General features: G+C 38.7%; 1 protein-coding gene across 7 annotated transcripts in view; it reads left to right on the top strand.

Moving 5' to 3' along the window:
- The window catches only part of CTNNA3 (catenin alpha 3), a 582,319-nt gene extending 561,846 nt beyond the window's left edge, over window positions 1-20,473 (top strand). For all 7 annotated transcript variants that reach the window (XM_076339356.1, XM_076339363.1, XM_076339358.1 and 4 more), the window contains 2 exons: window positions 3,121-3,255; window positions 18,119-20,473. In XM_076339356.1, coding sequence (XP_076195471.1) covers window positions 3,121-3,255; window positions 18,119-18,406 — 423 coding nt within the window. In that variant the 3' untranslated portion in view covers window positions 18,407-20,473. The remainder of the gene's footprint in view (window positions 1-3,120; window positions 3,256-18,118) is intronic.
- Window positions 20,474-21,106: the final 633 nt, after the last annotated feature.

The raw sequence follows: 21,106 nt of genomic DNA, 5'->3' as shown, positions 1-21,106 counted from the left end.
TTTAATCACTGTATAATTTATCAAGTCACTTTGAGGTTTCTGTGGATATTATTTCTATTAGGTAAAACACCACTGCATCGTTTGGCTGCAAGTCAGTTCTGATGCTATTCTTACGGAAAGCTCTACCTTCAATATGTATGGGAAAGAACCTCTCATAATTTGCCAGGTTCTCTAGCTAAGAATGTGAGGCATTACACTGGTAACCATCAATTGCCTGTGGGATGATTAAACTCAGAATTTATAATTGTCCTTCTGTTGCAGCCTAGTGTTTGGTTTCACTAGTAAGCAAGTGTTGCTTGTACCAGATGTTTCTGAGCAATATGTAGAGGATTCCTTATGGAATATCCTCTCTACAGAGTACATTTCTTTCTAACATCTGTTTACCGTTGATTCAGATATGCTGTAAGGCATGAGGCTTTAATTTTTTTGTAGTACTTTATCCTGCTTAAAGTAGTGTGGAATGTTATCTTTACCCCTGTAAATGCCACTTCTTTGTGTTGTGTTGGTCCCTGCCTTGGTCGTATCATCTTGTAAAGTTTTATGGGTAAAGTACATAAAAATGAGCACACTTGGTCAGACTGTAGGTTCACTTAGGCCAATATCCTGTTGCTGACAATAGTTGATAGTGAACATATACAGAACTTGGTGAGATAATGGCATGGGTTTCATGATACTTCCACAATATGGTCTCCCAACCTCCAGCAGCCATTCAGGAATTTACTTAACCAAACATATTTTTGATACACTTGATACATTAAATAGTCCTTGATAGTTTTTTCATTAATTTGTCCAGCAATTTTTTTAACCCATGTAAGCTTTTAGTATAACCATTCTGCAACAAAGATTTCTGCAACTTAACAACACAGCATTAAGAACCATGTCCTTTTGTTTCGAACTCGTGCTAGTTACTTGTAATGACCTCTTTGTTTTGTATTGGAGGAAAGAATACCTGTCTTCATGAAAATCTTTGTTGTCCTTTTCCTATTTTCTTATGTGCCTCGTAATGGGTGAGAGAGGGGAAAGATGCACCATACCTACACAGGGTAGTAAAGCTGTGGGTATACCACAGAGTTGTACAGTTGCACAATTACATTTCAGAAGTCTTTGCCTAATAATGCCTAGCATTTGCTCCTTTTTAATACTACTGAGCACTGAACCAGTGTTTTCACTGAACTATTTTAATCTCAAGGTCTTGTTCTTGAGTGGCAGTTTCCCAGTCTTTGATGCATATCATCTTTAGCATTCCTAAAATGTTACACATTTCTTCTCTAATGGTATATAAGGAAGATATAGTAAATGTGACTGGCCTGCCACTATCATTATATAAAAGAGTACTACATAATAAGGTTAAAATATTCTTGTCTCTGAATGTCTATAATTTACATTGTCACTATTTGAAGTGGATGAGACACTGTATCGGCACCCTATCTGCCCATCTCTTGAGTTTTTTCAGTGGGAAAAAAAAAATCACAGTGTATTTAAGAAGAGGAAAAGAAAAAATTGAGGAGCAATCATCTCGTTCCAGGAAATACACCCTGTCTTGATATAATTAGTTCTGATGCTTAAAGGGATTACAGTTGCATTTGACTGGAAAGACAGATTTTTATTAATTAAAATTAAGTAAACAATGAGTATTCCAGTTTTCTAAACAGTCACTGAGATACATTTAAATACTGATTTGTGTAGTTCTTAAAGCAGTGTTGAGTAAGGAAGAAACAAAGACGTATTTTAGTATAGTTTTCTGTAATACACTAACACTTTGAAAACGTCACACATAAGAAAGAGAGGATGTCAAGAAACTCTTCTATTTGTATTCTAAACTATGCCAAAGTACAGAAAACATTTTAGTAATGGATCTAGCAGAACACGAGGTAAGGACTGACATTTAATTCGTATTAATTAATTTAAAATTGGTCACTTTAGTTTCTTCATTATTCCTTGCTATCTTTTCCCAAGTCTAAAACATGAACTTGCTTGCTTAACCAAACATTTCTATTCTGTTGCATAGTCACGAAGACTAGAATCATCACACCCACATTTTAAACAAGTATCTTTAGCAAAACCAGTAGTTTAGGTAAAGTATTTCATAAATTAAGTCGAACTGGTGCTTTTTCTGACTTCTGGCAGGTTTGGGATTTAAATCACTAAAGCATTGACCACAATTCCGTAAGACCAAAGGTTTAATAACGGTACAAAACCATAGGTAGTTGTTGCCACTGCAGTTGGTGGGAACGTATTTCTTTTTTAATACACAAAGCTGAACACAATTTCCTGTCAAAAGAAAGTGACCATATTTATAATGTAAGTACAGCACACAGGCTAAAAACATGTCTCTGAAAAACTGTAGGGATCTATTTCTTATTTCTCATGCTCACTTTTCAGAGCTGTGGTAGCATGATAGGGACTCACCATTCACCTTAAGATCCCTTTAGTCTGCCAGAGCAATGAAAAGCAGCTTTAGAACAAATGCATACCAGGCCTTAGGTGTCTAGCCTGGTACTCACAGAGCAGTGTTTCCCCTCCAAGTATTCCAAGTATTTTGGAAGTTCACAGAAGTGAGGGTAGAAAGATGCTATTTTTGTAAAAAATACTGTGTTGTTGAAAGTACTGAAACCAGTGAGTTTTCTGTAAGACATTCTTGATCTGCAGATCAAGTTGAATAAACTCTGGATGGAACACACACAAAAAAAAGATAGTATTATAAGATAAAGCATAATTTCATACAAATGTTAACATTGCTCTGCATTTAAGCTTACACTTGCCCACGTAAGTATTACTGTTAATGTAAGTATCTTCTTAAAAAGAAATCATAACCTCTTAGGAATTGAAGGGAAAGTAACTATTCTATACATTAAAGAATTTCTTTAGAAATATTGCTAAGGCAAGGCAGGCAGTGTTACAAAAAGTGAACATGGGGAAGTTTAGGATTATTCTGAGCTTCTCCAATTACTTTATTAAAAAGCTTCACAGGAGGAATGAACTACACAACCTGATAACAGCTGCTGTGAAAAGCGAGGCTACACTCGCGTACAATTTGAATACTCCTCAGTGAAGTATTAACCTGATGTCTGAGACAAGTTGCTGAAGTGCTTTCTTAATTGTTCTTTTCTTACTCTTCAGTGTCCAGACCAATCATGCAAACAGGATTTGTTGGCTTACCTAGAACAGATCAAGCTGTACTCCCATCAGCTCAAAATCTGCAGTCAAGTTAAAGCAGAAATCCAGAACCTAGGTGGAGAGCTCATCATGTCTGCTGTAAGTAGAAGAATGGTATCAATTACTCTATTAATCAAAATAAATCTTAAATTTTAGCTGTGCTTTCCTATGCTTGTGAGATGTTCCAGTGTAGTCCTGAATCTTGTTTTATTCCCCACTGTTTTTTACACTTACTTAACACAGAGAATCTAAGACAGTGAAGCATAAGACTGGTGGCTTAAAAGGAATAGCATTTTTTTTTTCTTTTTCTTTTAAATTCTCAAAACATATTATTCTTCACTGTTATTCTGGAGTAATTTGGTTTTAGGAACTGTAACCCATTTTAAGATAGTGGTTCATTTACTTACATATATGGAATATGCACGTATATGTGTCTATACACAAAAAGAAATCCCCAGAGATGTACTTCCAGTTCAGAAGGAAAAGATGAAGGACATTCTACATCCCTACAGAAACAAAGAAAACTAAGAGCAAGGTGACTTGATTCGTGAGTAGATTTCTTGATTTTGCATTAATTTAAGAGTCATTAGCTCCATTACAGCCAAGTATCATTAGCCATGGAAAAGATACTGTTTGTGATTCTGTGGAACTTTTATGTACTTGTCCTCAGCACAGATCTGATCACAGGCATTCATATAATGCCTTCACCTTCACATATTCTTTGATTATTAGTGTTATTACCTGTAGCATATAGGATTATGATTTCAAGACATAAAATCTGCTACATGGTACAAAAACCAGGTAACAAAAGCTTCCCACCCTACATTCTTACCATTTAAATACTTTCCTCTTTATGATAACTTCACATTCACATAGTCTGGAATATATATTTATCAGTAAAACTATTAGTACATTTTATATGGTTTATAAACTAATCAGAAATGAACCCTCTTACTGATGTGAGATTTGAAACACTGATTTTTGTAGGATAGTTTTGTTGGCTATTCAAGTGATAATTCAGAGACCGTATTTAAACCTCTGGAACCTACAGATAAGTAATTTTGAATTGAATGTATACTTTCTGAAGCAAATACTTGTTTTCATTTGGGTTGTAAATTAATCAGGTTTATCTTCGTTAGCCAGTTCTTCTTTCTTTTTAAAGCAGTTTCATGAGCAGCGTGGGTTAATAAAGCCAGATTTCATTGTTTCATGCCTTCTGTGCACGTGTCCTCTGCTATCAATGCTCTCAGCTTCCCTATGTTGTCTGTAACGTACCTCCATGGTCCCACACGACAGAAATCCATGTATCCCTGTGTGCTTAGAGGCCTTGTTTCAGTACTTCATTCTCCTGCTCACCTGCACATAAACTGTTCACATCTTCTTTGAGTACTAGTGCTTTTTACCCCAACTTCTGTGCTTCTAACATGCTCCCCCGATCATGATAGAGTGAGTGAGCGAGTGAGCGGGTGAGCGAGCCTTGAATCTGCCGTAAGCCTCCCCCAAAGTCAACTACAGCTGTGCAACAAGCAGCAGTGGTGCAGATACTGACTGCGCAGTGCGTGCTGACGGGCTGCTGGCCACCCGCTTTGGAGCCAACAAGAATTGGGCTGTCTCTGTCTTTTCTTCTCTGGGACCTCTCATATGGGACTCTTTTTCTCTATACAGTCTCTGATTTTGTGATCTGGTAGAGATCTATTCTTGTGTCTCTGTGAAATTTGGAAATCGGAGAGTAGCTAACTAGTAAGTTAAAAAGTTACTGGAGGACTGACAAATGAACAAATGCACAACACAAATAAATAAACATTATTTGCTTACAAAACTAGTTAAAAGATACAGCTTCTTGCACATCACAATGTTTACGTGATTTGAATTGTCCACTACTTTGGCAAATGTGGATTCACATGCATCCTTGACCTACAAAATCTGCATACCACCTGATGCATACAATCTGTAATTTTCCTGGTCCTGTTTTCATTACTGAGTGCAGTTGATTGGTGGACTCACTGCAAGAAATTTTGGAAGTCTAGTTTAGTTCTTGCTCTTTTTTTTCTCCCACTGTAATGATACTCACATTGTTTTCTTTACCATTTTATTGTGTCACCCATAAGTCAACAGTGGGATGTACATAATCCTGGTGCAAAAATTTTAATTCTAAAAATGAAAACCCAAACTTAACTTCATTCATAATCCCAGAGGGATGACTATAGATCTTAATCCTGTTTCAAGGAAGGAGGATGAGGACATACATTGTGTGCATCCGGAAGTTCCAGTTCAGGAAAGCAATTACTTGTTCAAATAAATGCTTAACTCAGTCCCAGTCCAATAAACATACTTGAACAGGTGCTTAGCTTGGAGTCAGTGGAAATTGAGTTTTGTGGAGTCGAGGTGAGATGCTGTAAATTCTGGTTGTTATTCTGTTAAGTTTGGAAAATGCTCCAACAGTGATTGTATTTTTTTTTTTAAATACGGGGGATACGGTTAGGCATATAAAAGAGAGAAAATCTGCCAGCCAATGCTCCAAGAGATCTGCGCTTTTAACCAAAGCCTTTTAAAGTCAGTGGAGACATACCTGGTTGGTATCAGTAGTTATTAAAAAAATTTATAAAATTAAAAAAAAAAAGTCTCACTGGTCTAAATGTCTGTTATTGGGAAGGGGAGGGCATTCGTGATTGACTGTGCTCAACTGTCCCTTTTCAATTAAAATTGTGGTTATGTGAAAATGCAACCAAACCAAACTGTGATGGCTTTCCTATAAGGCTTGTCCTAATCTATATGTAAATGAACTATTTCTGTTTGACTTGCTTCAACTTTAGGAGAACACGGGAATTAAAAATGTGTTGTATGGATAAAGTGATAAGGAGAGAGGGAGAGAAATTCACTACTGATGCAAAATGGCTGATCATTGGGTTGCTTTTTTTAAAAGCTGGAGCAAAATCTGGCTATGAAAGTCCATGTGGAGGCTTTAGATTTTGATCATGTAGGTTACCTGGCCTTGGAAAAAGTGACAAAACAAAGTTCTGCATAAGAAAGCACAGAGGTTCTGTCTCTCTTCCTCCCCGCTCTCTCACACACATGCACACACACAGAAGATCTGGGAGCACAGTAAGGAAAAAACTCTATAGAAAATATGCGGACAGAACATCTGTGCCCTGATTATCTGTCAAGTATTTGCTCAGGCAGCTAAATTTCACTCTTGTAGCCAAAAGGGTTTTTTTACAGTTTATGCAACACTACTAAGTCTTCAGATTTTGCTCACATAAAATCAATAGCAGAGTTCTTTTTTCAAGGAGTCAGAACTGTAGCTGGAATAGGATTATATTCTCCCCAGTCCTGATCTTCTCTCATTTATCTGTTTATGCTAGTAAAGAATGAGACTCAGAAAAAGAGACATCAGGCATGATTAAGAAAAAAAAAAGAGGGCATGCCTTTGCAGATAGTAAAGTTTTCATTATGTATTAAGTAAAAAAATCATGAGTCTCAAAATATCTGAAACTGTATCCTTCCTCTGTATAGTGAAGATCTCCTACAGGAAACAGTGTATTAGAAGGGGCATTAGGAAATAAACATACAGGTTGCTCCATTTTTTGCTTTCACTGTTGCCCTGCAATTTCTCTCTTCTGTACCCATATACCTGTATGCTCAAGATTGAACTACCTGATTCTTGGTCATCCCTCAGCTGTCTGTTGTGGCTCCTTGCAGTTCCCTTCCGTTATCTCCTGTCTCCCTCACGAGCTGTGATAGGTGTATGCAAACAGAAGAGCTGAGGAGGAAAGCTCCTCTCCTGTGAGAAATTACAGATTTCCACATTCAGATGGTTAATATCAACGTCCACACTGGCAAGTCAACTTTGCTGCGCCAAGTGAGAATGGTGAAGCAAAAGCTGGTGACAGACCACAAATCCACACATAAAAGCACTGTTGTACAGATGTAAGATGGCACTTGCATCCACCCCACACTTCCCTTCCTCTGACAAGAAGAACTCTGCACAAGGGTATCGGATTTAAATTGGCCTCAAGGAATTTTAAAGTTTTTTTCTCACAAGAAGAGTAGCGCTTCATTAAAAAAAATCCTCTATTGAAGCCTAAGGACCAAGTCAGAGGAAGGAATAGAGGGATGAAGAGCAGAGGATGTAGTCTCATTCTATTACATATTTGTAGATCTGTAAAAGAAAGAACTGTCTTCTTGAAATAGAGCTAAGTCACAACATCTGTCTTACCAGTATCTTCTTCTGGATGAAGCTATGGAGGAGAAAGTAAAGTAGACATAAAATGGCATTACAGATTAACCTTATATACTACTGTGTAACAGTGGTCAGCAATGCCATGGTATAAAGGCACCTGTATCTCTGTCAACAGGAAAATGGATTCTCATCTATAGAAGCACTGTACCTAAGGAGGTACTGGTGACTGCCAGCATAGTTCAGTTCAGGACTTATTCCCATGGCAACAAAGAGCCTTATGCATACGAAAAAGTATGTTGTAATCAACAAACACAGCTCATAGTCATTCATTCTCTATATCACATTATCTTCTTTAGTTGTTTTTCATCTGTCCCCCCTGTGCCCTTGTCCTTGTCTTCCCTGTAACACTCCTCTGACAACCTCCCCTGGAATGTTTCTTACTTAAAATTAATACCCCTGCCATATCATTAGTGTAGGTTAAATAGGCCGATTTGCCTGGGGCAGTTGGAACGCTTCAGGGAGTAGCCAGCTGACGGACCTGCTAACTGCTCTCCTCAATTAGTGGCTTTTTGACTTCAGGCCATACAATCTTGTAGTCTCCCACTACAGTTATGTGGACACCTACCTTTCTCACTGCCCTTCCCTGAATTCCAGTACTTCCTTCTAGTCAGTGGCACAGTAATGCTCAGAGCCCCAGATATGTTGGTTATAAAAGGGTCATGTACAGAAAAAGAGAGGAAGAGATGTGCTGCTAATTCATTCACTGTGGTTTTGGTTTTTTCATTCATTAAAAACTTCTTGATCTGTATTTAGTCTTTCATGCTCCCATAAAATACTTAAATTTTTAAATAAAGAAGCTAGCATTGCCAATTTGTAAGCTGCACAAGTAAAATTGGTGAGGATTCAGTAAGTCTTCATTAGGTGTGATTAAACAGGAAACAGACAATTCCTTCTATTAATTAGAATTAATTTGTGCCTCTTCAGGCACAAAATAATGGGGTAACATTTGCAGTATGCAGATTAACAGTAATTGCATTCATTTATGTAGATAATCTGATAATTCATTTACAAGTACTGCACAATGATAGGCTTGCACGTTGACAGCTTGCTTTTTTTCCAACAGTGGCTTTAAATAAAGAGAATTGTATCCCAGGGCAGAAAATTAACTATCTTATATGTGAGCATTGCGCCCTCTGACTTCTGCCAGGCAATTCTGGTTTGTGCTATTTATCGTCGTTATCTTCTTGTATTTCATTTTATATTGTATTTGGCAAGGGAGACAAAGCTTTTTGGCCTTAAAAAGGAAACAGAAGTCTGGAAGAGAGAGTGCTCAGAGTTACAGTATCACAGAATTTGATAAATGGCATAGAAAAGCTCTCTCAGGTTAGCCAGCCTTACCTGTGCACTGAAGGCTGTTTCACTCTCTTTTTCCTGCAAATGTCTCATTTATCTTTGACTCTTCCAGTTGGTATCTCAAGAACCAGACTTAAATGGTGACATAAGTCCACTTTTGTGCCAAATGTAGGTGTTTTAATACTTCTAACTTCATGCTTCAAGGCTGGATTTAAATGTCTATTTCACTTACCGAGTTACCACTGAGTTCCCATGCCAGTTAAATCAAAAGTTGCCTGCACGATACTGCTGTGAACATGTTTCAGCTTTGAAGGCTATATCGCAGGTAAAAACACATGGAGTCAAAGCTGTAAGCTAGCATGTAGAAAAATACAAGGTAGGGTATCTGTAGCTGCCACCAGGCCTTTGGCTGACACAGTCCCAATCCCCAGGAAATCATGTCTCAGCCAACATGTGAGGACTGTGGCAGCTGGCAAGCCGCTCAACGTCTTCGTTACAGTTGGAGGTTTTCAGTTACTGCTAGAGAGGAACCACACAGCAAGAGCTGGTGTTTTGCTGAACTCTTCAAGAGCTGCTCCTTTGGCAGGGGAGGGGATGGAGAGCAGTGCATTTCAGTTCCTTTTAGGGTTTCTGTTTGGGTTTGCTTTTCCCTCCTGAAAGAGAAGTCAAGCTGGGCAGAATGGCTTCCAAGCTGCAGCTCCTGTAGGACTGAAGAATGGGAACAGAGGGCTAAGCAACAAGCTGGTAATCATATTGAAATATTGGCCACTGTAACAGCCCACTTGATTTATTATAGGTAGACAGTTCCGCTGACTTCAGTACCGCTGTTCTGCTTTTACTGCTGTGCGACCTTCAGTGAAAAAATGTCTCTTTTGCCTTGCTTTAAGTCCATAGTTGCTGTAATCCAAAGCTGATGCCTGCGTATGCCAGAGGCACAGCTACTGCTCCTTGTTCAGCCAGTCTGTTTCTCCTTGCTGGTATTTCTCCATGTCATTGGGAACTTGTAGTTCAGTTTGTTTAAACTAATGGTCGAAGGCTACTTGTAGGGCCTTAAACTATTCATAAAATTACTTCTTAGATCAGTATTTGATTCTGAAAATAATAAAAAGCTGATTTTCTAAAAGTTGATGCTAACCCCTAAGAGTTGTTATATTATTTTAATTTTTTTTTATTGAGAGTTGACAGAAATGTTTCACTGTTTGTTTTTTTTTAATGTACTAACACTGTATCTTTCACTGCTTTTGCATAGTGTATTCCCGTAGGTGCGTGCATAGAAAAGTCCTGGCCATTGGAAGCAAAGCAAGGGATATGCTTTTTCCTGTTTCTTACTTACAGACAGCTCAGTTGCTATTGCTTTCTAAACTGCATCTACCGAGAAAAACTAATTTAAAGCAGCAAGAAGTATTACTAGTAATGTGCACTACAAGACAGTTAACTTTTCCTAATAATAATTGTTTTGCTAATTAACAAAATCACGATGTATTTTACAGTTCTTAGCCTCAGTGCATGTAAAAGATCATTGCAACAAGCACTCCGTTTCTTCACAAACCAAAGCAACAGATGAAAACAGCAAGGAAAGGATTTATATTAAACCATTATCCTCTTTTTCTCAAGGACCTGTTTTTTAAAAAAGAGTTTCTTTTTTTAAAACCTTCTGCAAGTGAAAGCAGCAGTACTTGGGAGAGACTGAGCTAACCGCCTGTCTAAGCATATGTTCCATTATGGTGTTTCAGGGAAACAGTTTTACAGTACTTATGTAAGTTGTTTATCATTTATCTTGGACACAGGGCCTGGTCTAATTATAGGACTCAATTTCAGTTCTTTGAATCTTACATAGTCTGAAGCAGATTCTGGTAACGGTTAGTTATTTAGTTCATTAGATTCAATTTCCACACCTGAAAAACGGGTAAAATGCAGAAACCCCAAATACCCTTAAGGTGTGTAATGTAATTACTGGATAGACAGGCAGAGACACAGATAACCAACGGAATAGCCATGTTTTTAGGAAAACTCAGCCCATTGAAAATAAACACCCCCAGATTACCCACCCAAACGGTGAGGCAGATTTCCCGAGGCCAGTTCCACAGATCAGGATGAATTCTCTCTGATATCCCAAAGGGAGGGCATGGCAAAACAGAGGTGGGCAAAAAGCGGAGGGAACAGTTTCCAGTAATGGGAAAACAGAATTGCAATGGCAAGTCTCCCTTTGGCTTATTTTATATATAACCTGTACTAGGATTGAATCCATGATAGGTTTTATGTATCATCTGGCAGTTATATGAAGAAACATGGTAGTTAATGAAGTGCTTCCAACTCTTGAACTTTTTCCTGTGCTTTCTTGACCACACATCTTCTGGTGTCACTGTTACACGAAGATCTCCATTTTCATGAAAATGAAATTATCGCTATTGTGGGTGGAGAAAAAACTGTGGAAATGTAAACATCCTCACCTCAGAAAACAAGGCAGATAAACTAGTATTAAAATCCTGGCCCAGGCCAAGGAAAACTCCCATGTCTTCGTCAGGATTTCACTCTTAATCCAAACTTACCTGTTTGGATTGTTCTGCTACTTTTAATCCTAAGGGATTAAATCACTATTTTATATTGCAACCTTAGTGAAAGAACCATAAAATAATTCACAACAGCAAATTGTTACACTTAGTAAAAAAGTGGGAAGAAAATGAAAAGCACAATGTTAATAAGTACTCCTTACCTTAAATGCAGCACTACTCAGAAGCTCACTACTCTTCACAGAAATGTAGAATTCATGTTATTTTCAGAAGCAGTTGTCAAAGAAATAAAAATTCAGTCTTAGTCTCTCAGTATAGCTTAACAAAGAAAATTTGCTTCTAGGAATGTATTTCAACCTAGCAGTTCAATTAAGATAAATTTTTAATAATTGACCTTGTTTCCAAAAGAATTTTAAGTTCAGACTTCAAACATTGATTAAAGGACTGTGTATTTGATATGAAAGTCTTAGTTTTCACCTGTATGAAAAATGAAAGTCTGGTTGAACTGTAAATAGGACTTGGGAGATTGTAAACAGCCAATTGATAAATCTGTGCTCAAATAGGAAAACTTCAGTTCCCTGCAAAACAAATTAATGCTCACAGCAGACCAATCCAGAGTATCACAACTGGGGTTCTAGCAGACTTGCACGTAATATATCAAGAAATGTTTTGTGAGTATTGTTTTGCATAGACTCTTACAGCTTTATTCCAGAAGGCAATTGTCTGCCATTTCTTTATGTCAGACAGACAGCATCTGCAAAACTACGCAAAGAATGTGAGTGGGAGACTGACGTATTTACATGCTTTGAGAATAAGGAAATTCTGTATTTATTTGTTTAACTGCTACAGAAACAACTCCTACTGACACGTGACAAGGCGAGCATTTCTTCTTAGTACGCTGAACAGAAGCCATGATTCTCTTAATCATTTGGAATATTAAATAAAAAGAACTGACCATATGAGTTATTATATTGTTGAACTTCTTATAGTAATGGATTGCTACTACTGCCAAGACAGGAAGTTATTTTACAAAAATGGGACAAATACAATGCGTGTAATCAAATTGCAAATAAAGTTTCAAAATTCATTTTTTTCTGAACTCCCTTTTCTTCAGCTTTGTTATTCAATGGAGAGTTTGCTTACTCGCACACAGGACTCATTACAGAACAGGAATGCAAATGCTGGAGACGAGAGAGAGTCAACTTCAGCATGAGCGCTGCCAGTCTGATTTTTGTTGGTGGCAGGGTTTGGGTGGTTGGTTGTTTTTTTAAAATTACTATCTCCAGGTCTGTATCTTCTGTGTTGCACCACAATATGAAGTTACAGTGGTTATAGAATCGTTCTGTATTCCTTTTGCAATGGAAACAAAGTCCTAAGGCTCACAGGACAGATGCCATATTTAAATGAGGAAAGATACGGTAAGGGATGCTTTTCCTAAATCCTTTAAAGAATTACTGTCTTGACTGACACAGTCAGACCTGTGAAATGTGGAGGCTGGAACATTGTGTCTCCATGGAAAGTGCCAAAAGAGCAAAAGTGGGAGTCATGCAAAAATAAAAACAGCTTTTCATTTGGGGTTGGTTGGTTGGTTTGTTTCGCTAGTGAATCTTTATATACCACTTGCTACACATTGAAGAGTTTGCAGCTACATCTCTCTAAATGAAATGAACTTAGACGCTCAATGAATATTTTATCAATCTTTCATTTATGCCAAGTTTCATTTCATCAGTTTTCCTAGATATGAGACCTTGAAGAGCCTGCTGAATATCTGAGATAAAAGCATCCAAGTGAAGACAGTCCTTGAATACGTTAGATTTATTGAAGAACAGTAGATTTACACCAAATTCTATAATGTTACTGGCATCGAAGTATAAAAACAGCTGTCCCTAGTGACAAAAAAACCCAATAAAATGCATGGCCTGATTCTTATCATCTGTAGTGCATGTCCAAGAACATCTTCTAAGAGCTTCTCCAAAATTTTGAATGCAGTTAAGAAATACCTTCCCCCCCGCCAATATCCACATTTTCTGTATAGAAGTAAGACTAGTGTGAGATAGTGCCAGAAAACTGAGGGAGGGACGTGGACACTAAGACACTGCAAATAACATGGATAGCCTAAAGGGCAGCATTAAGTCTCCCTGTATGTCATTGCCTATGCAGAGATGCCAAGGGCAAAGTAAAATTAATGGTGATTGCTGCCTGTCCTGACATACACCACCTACCCCTCCCCCCCCCCCCCAGTAGCTGCAACAAAATGCCTAATTGAAACAGCCTTAGTGGTAGATAGTTTGTCTGCTTTTCAGCAGGGAGGCACACAGCAGCTCTTTTCTATATTTTTGGTTTAGGTATCTGTTTCTGCAAGCCCGTTTGTATCTCTGGGCATCTTTTGTAGAGCTTAAGTAATATGGCAGAGGTTCAGTTCCTCTGGCATGGCCAGGGGGCAGTGGAATTCAGCCACTCCAGTTTGGTACAGCTGTACAATTGGGTTTATAATTCAATCTTTGGATTTTTAGCATTTAAAATGCCAGAGTTGATAGGTGTCCACTCCCCAGAGTTTGTGTCAAACTATGAGGCTAACATGCCACGTACTGGTTTGTAATTACAACCTCATCAATTTTTACTTACTATTTGTTTATAGTAGATATATATGATTATAGTTTAAGAAATAAAAATACAGTTTTCTTGATCACAGTGGTGTGGTGAAGGAGCTGTGGACTGTTCTACAGCCACAGCCATTTTGTGAAAGCTACAGGTGCCAGAATGAGGTGATAACTAACTGTCCAGTTTCCACAGGAGAGGAAAGGCAAGTAAGTTCTAATGGTCTCCTGAAAGGATGCCACTTCATGTTATCCATATTTCACAGTATAAACTAGAGCCACAATAAAAACTGGATGAAGTTTTGGGACAACCTTCTATCCTGCCTGGATGCTGCTACCAATTTCTTCTAGAAGCTTTTTCCCTTCCATGCAAACAGATTTATTTTCTCCCCACTCCCAGAGGAGCAGTCACTAGACCTGCCACTGACACCCCAGCCCAGCTTGCTGCCCAGCCTGCCATCCTCCTAGCGTGGCTGTAACGCCAGGCAACTTTAAAAAAGTGGAAGGATTACAGACTGAAGTCACTGAGGAGAAACTTCAGGGAAAAAAAAAAAAACAACTGCCCCTTAAGCCCATACACGTCCTGCCATGGAAACAAAAACTATCATCTTTTCTTTTGCCCCCCCTTAGGTGCACAGCAGCTTCATAGTGGCGTTACTACACAGCCAGTGCTAGAAAAGTGAGTGCGTATGATGCCACCAATATTGACCATTGTGGGGGGAGGGAAGAAGATCATTCATAGCTCTTAAGAAGCTGTCAGGCTCATGGCGTTGTCAGCTGTTCTAGAAAACAACAGATAATTAAAATTGTCTGTGTGTGCACATACATGTGTCTGTGTATAATGAACCCTCCAGTTAGCATGAAAGAAAAAAGTTCATATGAAACTTCGTCTCTCTCTCCTTCTTATTACTTCTAACCAAATAATCTATATTGTGACAATGAGTATTCAGCAGTTTGAAATTTAGACAAGACATCACTTCATCTCCCAGTGAGCAAATGCTACAACACTAGTCAGCCTCCCTAGAAAAAGGGCTACGCTGGGAACTGACGATGTATCAGGAGTGTAAAGACAAGGCCTCTGAGCAGAAGACCTTAGTGACAGCCTGGAAGTTTATAAAATGTTTGGATTAAAAGCAGCATTTGAAATAAGTTTTAGGCTTGGAGGTCACCGTGTGCTTTGAACTTCACTTGAACTCATATCACAAAAACTATGTTGTACTGCTAAACCTAGCAGAGTAGCTAGGAAGCCTTCTTCCCTAAAGTTAAGTTCATAAATCACAGGCCCCAAAAATACCTACCATCTTATGTTAAAATACTGCCATGCAAAGATTACATGACTACTATAAACTGGAAATCCTTTCTAAAAAGTTTACATGCTGCAGCAAGGAATGAACTTTAGAGGCCATCTGGTAAATTTTACACCGTTTCTTGGCATATAGAGGTAATTTCAGTTTGCCATCTCACATGTGCATGCGTTCAACCAGTCCTCTAAGTATTTTAACTTTTGGTGTGGGGGGAGTTGTTCAGGGGTTTTTTGGCACTTCAGAGAGAAGCAGTAAACGTGATATTAACTGGAGGGGTTTTCGCCAGTTCAGAGGTATTTCCAAAAATGCAACTAAATCCAGCCCCGTGGCTGCAATTTTTTATTATTGCCTTTTTTCCATTTGTGTGTATATGTATAAAGTGTTACACAAGCAACATGAATACAGACAACAACACACTCCTCTCACCTGATCAGTTCACTTGATCAATTCATTTGACGTGGCAAAGGGGAGAAGACCTTGGCCCTTTCTTAACAACTCCCGTTTGCAAATCTGCAACTGAAGACACTGTTTAGGCTGGATGACAAAGCTGAAGATCATTCTCCCACTAAAACCGATGGCCCTTTTAGAGACCTGACTTCCTTGCTTTTACAGAAGACAAGTGTTTCAACAAAGAGGATGTTTAGAAGTTGAAATGTAGGCTCTCCAGTTACACAGAGTAATCCTACTATTTTTACATCCAAACCATAGTGGGCTTCCTCAGTGTTAGCATATATGGAAGTGAGTAATATTCCTGAACAGTGTGCTTTGAGTATGTAAGCGTGTCTGCGCACACTCTTTCATTCTATGTGTGTGTGCATACACACACCCCCCCCCCCCACTCTCTAGACAGTAGACCATTTCACATTTGACATTTATGTATGGTCCTAAAACCAATACTGTTCTCATCCTGGCACACTGATATAAATTCGACTTTATCACTCCTCTTCCCTGTTTTGGGGAGGATGTCATAAAATGGCAGGCGGCTCAGGTAGAATTTATTTATTTAAATAATACTTAAAATAACAAGTGTTTCTAAATAAATAATAACTCTAAGTATTAAATACTTCATAATACTAAAATAAATAAAAAAACATGTAAAACAGGGCTTTCTTAAAGGTGTTCAGACTGGAGATTCCAAATTGAAATTGTCAGTCTTGTAATTAAATAGGAGTGTGGTGTCCTCTTTGAAGATAAAAAGCTACTCATTTAGGTCACTGAGATGATTTATGCACTATAGTTGTCCCTAGCAGTTCTTCAGTGCACTATGACAACAGCAAAGGTACCTTAAGTTGAAGGGGGAAGACAGCCTTTATTTCAAGCAAATAAATCCAAAAGAAATTAAATGGTACAAAAAGCACTGTGCTCAAAATGAAATACGGCATCATTCAGCTGTTAGCTGACCCTGTCAAAAAAAAGTTTTCCATATGACCAAAAATAAAATCATAAACTTTTCACCTAAAATGGTATATTTTTTTTCCTGTTTGAGTGCACCGGATGTGTGGCGATGCCTTCTCACGTGCCCAGGGTGGCATACAATGCCTAACATTAGACACAGCTGTAGCAAACATACACAGAGCAATTCTTTGCTCTTGGATTTTAAGACCACAAGACGTGGAAGGACACCCCCATACACTCCACACACACGCCCAGTTCCTCTCCTTCTGTGTTTGTTGTCCCTATTACTTCTGAAGGGATGAGCCTGAGCCTTATCAGTCTGTTTTGAGACCATGAGAAATGAGAAGAAGGCTTTTTCTCATTTCCAAGGGCTGAAGTAATACTGATGGCCAATTACAGGCATCAGTACTTTTGTCAGTGTTGGCCTTTTGTCAAATACTTGAGCTTGTTCTTGGTTTTGTCAAGCCAGAGCCCCTGAGATAGGCACTCCCCATCAGAGTAGTAACGCTGTTCTGCATACAGCCTGCCTGAAATCTCTTTCTGGAGCATGTTGGACCAGATTTGTGCCTAGAGCTTGAGCTTGAGATTCACTGGGGGTTAACACAGAATAAAACACTTCTACTCCACACATGCCATAGGATCGTATTTGCCATTTGCACAGTGCAACTGTGCGACATTGGTAACTCAGCCAGCCTCTGGCTGGGCTGCCAAAGTTATTGGGGCTGAGGAGGTGACCAAGACAGTGAACTGTCCCCAGCACTCTCTGCTTTCAGCCCATAGACACCGTACAGCCTGCAGACCTCAAATGTATGAAGGGAGCAGTGCAATCAGTGAGTTTGCTTGTATTATACTACAGAGCGGTATGGGAGAGCCAACTCGCTTGTTAAAGCTGATGGTTTTGTTCCAGTTAGCAGATTTTCAGTTCAAATTAAATGCACTATTTCCGATTTCCATGAGTACTGATTGAAAATGCTTTTGCTTTAATGCTTGTACGCTGTTGAAGATGGTAGTAGGTGATAGGGATTAGTTTGTTATGCATTCTGCTTCTTAGGTTGGCACTCCTTAAACAGTTTGAAAGGCCACACAGTCACTGCGATTTCTGTGTGCTATCACGCTCTTAATTATCCTTAAAAATCTTGGCCGCTGAGACTGGGTTCAGCAGCTCTGACAAAGCCAGCCACTTCACAGTATCCCAGCATTGCTCAGGAGCATGTTTGGGAGCCTGGAGCGTGACAGGAGCAGCTGGAGACTTCGCCTAGTGCAGATACAAAGGAAGTAACAGGTCACATTTTCCTAGCTCTTCTCTGAGGTAGTTTCATTACCTGTCAGTAGTAAGTGCAATGAGACCCTGCAGACAAGCATCGTGAATTCACCTTAAAAAAAAAAAACAACAAACATTATCTACATAAGCATTTATATTCCACCAGCACAAATTTCTGTATATCACTTTAAGTCTGAGCAGTGGAATATGAATATTATGATCAGACACACCAAGGGAAGACAAAGAAATTAGGGCTTGGTATGTTATGTTACTCTTACTTTTTAACTGATGTTTATTCTTCAGCATATTATGATTAAAAGCAGACTGGCTTCCTAGGCTAATGTTTCTGTTTCTTATTACAGTTGGATAGCGTCACTTCACTAATTCAGGCTGCCAAAAATCTAATGAATGCTGTGGTGCAGACAGTGAAGATGTCCTATATTGCATCCACAAAGATTATCAAGATTCAGAGTCCTACTGGCCCACGACATCCTGTTGTGATGTGGAGAATGAAGGCTCCAGAGAAGAAGCCCCTAATTAAAAGAGAGAAGCCAGAAGAAATCTATGCAGCTGTCAGAAAAGGTTCTGCAAAGAAGAGAATCCATCCTGTTCAAGTCATGAGTGAATTTAGAGGCAGAGAAATAGTCTAATATTCTGCCACTTTTTGTGTTCCTATCTTGAATTTCTGATGATTTTTCATCTTTTCCCCCACTTATTTAATAATTATATATGTTTATGTTTTGCTTTTCTCTAAATCTGTAAGATAGCACTTGCTTAAATTATTTGAAAATGCTGTTGGATTAATTAGCGGCACACAGTTGAAAAAAAATACCCATTCTCTTGCAGTGACAAACTATCATGTCTTTATACTGGCATGTTTTCAGCAGAGCACTTTGAGTGATACGTGATGGGACTGTGCTGTAGCTGGAAAGGATACAACGTGCCAACCTGCCCAAAGTCGTCACCAGGGGTGAATGTGGCCAATACTAAACTGCACGTATTTTATGACATACAGCTTTTTAAACATTGTGCTATTGGGCCAGATCCTTTGTCAGAATCATTACGCTGTGATCAAATCAGCTGGACTGCCTGATTCTAGCTGAGAGTCTGGGCCCTCACCTTGTATCTAGATTGAAAGATCTGAAGATCTCCCCTCGTCCAAGGCCCAGCCTTGGAAATGTAAGTTTGAAAATGTTTGATGAAACACAAAAAGTGTTATAACAACATGGTTATAATAATGTAATAAAAAAAGCACGGACTGCAACATAGCAGTAATAATAGCTCTTTAAAGGCCTTTTGAAACGTTAACATTAATCTGTATTCTGCTTCCTACTCTATTCTGTGAGCCCTAATAAATCTGCTGACTGTTACATTTGGAAGTTCAGATAAATCAGATATTAACAATAAAAAACTTTTCTAATCACTGCACAAAAGAACAAATATGAAATACATCGTTCTGAGATCAGTGTGTGAAATACACATATTTTCAATCTTAGATACGATGAGATTTTTGCAAGGTAACTGTAGTGATTTAAATTACTTTTCTTATGACAGTAGAGTCCTAAATGCAGGACTGTGCCAGTAAGCGACTTGCTAAATGGCTGCACTATATCTCAAAGTATGTAATGAAGATAAGTGCTGTTAGTCTGTGATCACCACTAGGCCTCTCTAAGACCGTTAGCAAAAGAGATTTTTTTCTAAATCTGTTTGAATCCGAAATCCACTTGGACTGATTTTTTTTAAAGAATCTAACTTGTCTTCCCTGCCATGTCACTAAGTTTTCCCAGACTCCACTTGTTACTCAAGATGTCTTTGCTTGGCAATTAAGTAGAGCCTTTGGTATGGTTTTTGTATTTGCTAAGGTGAAAGGGCTCCCTCAAATGCCAGAACTTCATGATGCGTCGTCGACTGCCATTATGAGGCAGCTCCAGAATATGGGCTGCTGCTCCATGTCATTTATTAGCACGTTTTGCACAGCAGTGCACCTACCTAGCACAATGTGGGCAGCAAAAATAACCATAAACTGTGTTTTTCCTTTTGGGGCCACTCTCTGTTTCTATGCTCTGGACAGTGGAACAGTATAATTTCAAGGCTGTTGGTTAAGAAACCCATGAGACCCTATAGTGATCACGAATTAAAAATTTTACAGATCGCTATTCCACCTTCCATAACTTTACTATCTGTTAAATGAAACAAAAGGAGAAGTTTGGAAGAAAAATTACTTTGTTCCAACTCAAATTCCCTCCAGCATATTTGCATCAAGATCTTAGTAACATGTATAGGTCTTTGCTAGCCCTCTTAGGGCTACAGAGTGGGAAGCAGCTAACAGTCAAGTGGAGTGGGCAGAGGTAATATAGAGCAGGTCATATAACCTACTTTCAGTAGGTCTGCTGGCAGACTAAGCAGAGCTGAGAGGAAGATTCCATGTGGTATAGACATCAGGAGAGTATACATTATTGTCACACCTTAAAGCCAAAATCTCCATGTAGTATTTCAGGTTCTGGCCCACCCCTTAGACTTCGTACTCCCCTAGCAAGGTTCAGGTCCAGAAGCCAGCAGGTGAGTTGACATAACCTTGGTTTGGGTGGGTGTTACTCTTTTAATAAATCCTCATGTCTCTGGGTTACGCCTTTTATATAGGTCACCTTGACATCAAATGTTTGTAACTAATATCTTGTTATCACATTATTAATAAAAAGCATGTATACCACTGAGAAGATGTCTTTTAGTGTTGTGGGATTTTTTTTTTTTTTAATGTGTCTTCTTACTGGTCTCCAACATTAGTGAATACCCAGTTCAAAAGCCTACCAGGTTTGCTTATAGGAGTGCCAGCCTTCTGGCACACTAAGTGTACTCTATTAGTCTGGTTTAAGTGAGAGTTTTTCTAGCATTAGTATCACTAAAGCACAGTTCATTGCTTAATTTAATGCTCCTTCCTGCAATGCTAGTCACTACTCTCTTATCCTGGCCATACTCGATAGCCAGTTTGATCTCAACTTCCAATACTATTCCTACATAGGAATTTATTAGGCAAAAAACAACCCTCTAAATGAACAAGAAAATCAAAACCCACTGCTGTTTTTTGAGAAGAGCCAAAAGAATGATGAGTTAATTATATCTGGACTTCTTTTTCTTGGCTGAAGTTCAAACCCAAGCGAAAACATAACAAGGTAAAGTTTATTCCTGGCTAAGGAGGCAGAGGGATAACAAACAAGTCCTGGAGATGTAAAAAGCCAAGTGTATTAACTCATTACCCCCCTCAGCAGGTCTAGGAAGCAGGGAACCACCACTTCTATGCCACTATTAATAATGCTGAAGGAGGACGTGCTGCTCAGTAAGTTTTATTCAAA

Source organism: Aptenodytes patagonicus, chromosome 5 (genome assembly GCF_965638725.1).
Source record: "Aptenodytes patagonicus chromosome 5, bAptPat1.pri.cur, whole genome shotgun sequence".
NCBI classification, from domain to species: Eukaryota; Metazoa; Chordata; class Aves; order Sphenisciformes; family Spheniscidae; genus Aptenodytes; species Aptenodytes patagonicus.
The sequence above is the reverse complement of the archived record's forward strand: the minus strand, read 5'-3'. Positions and strand labels throughout refer to the sequence as shown.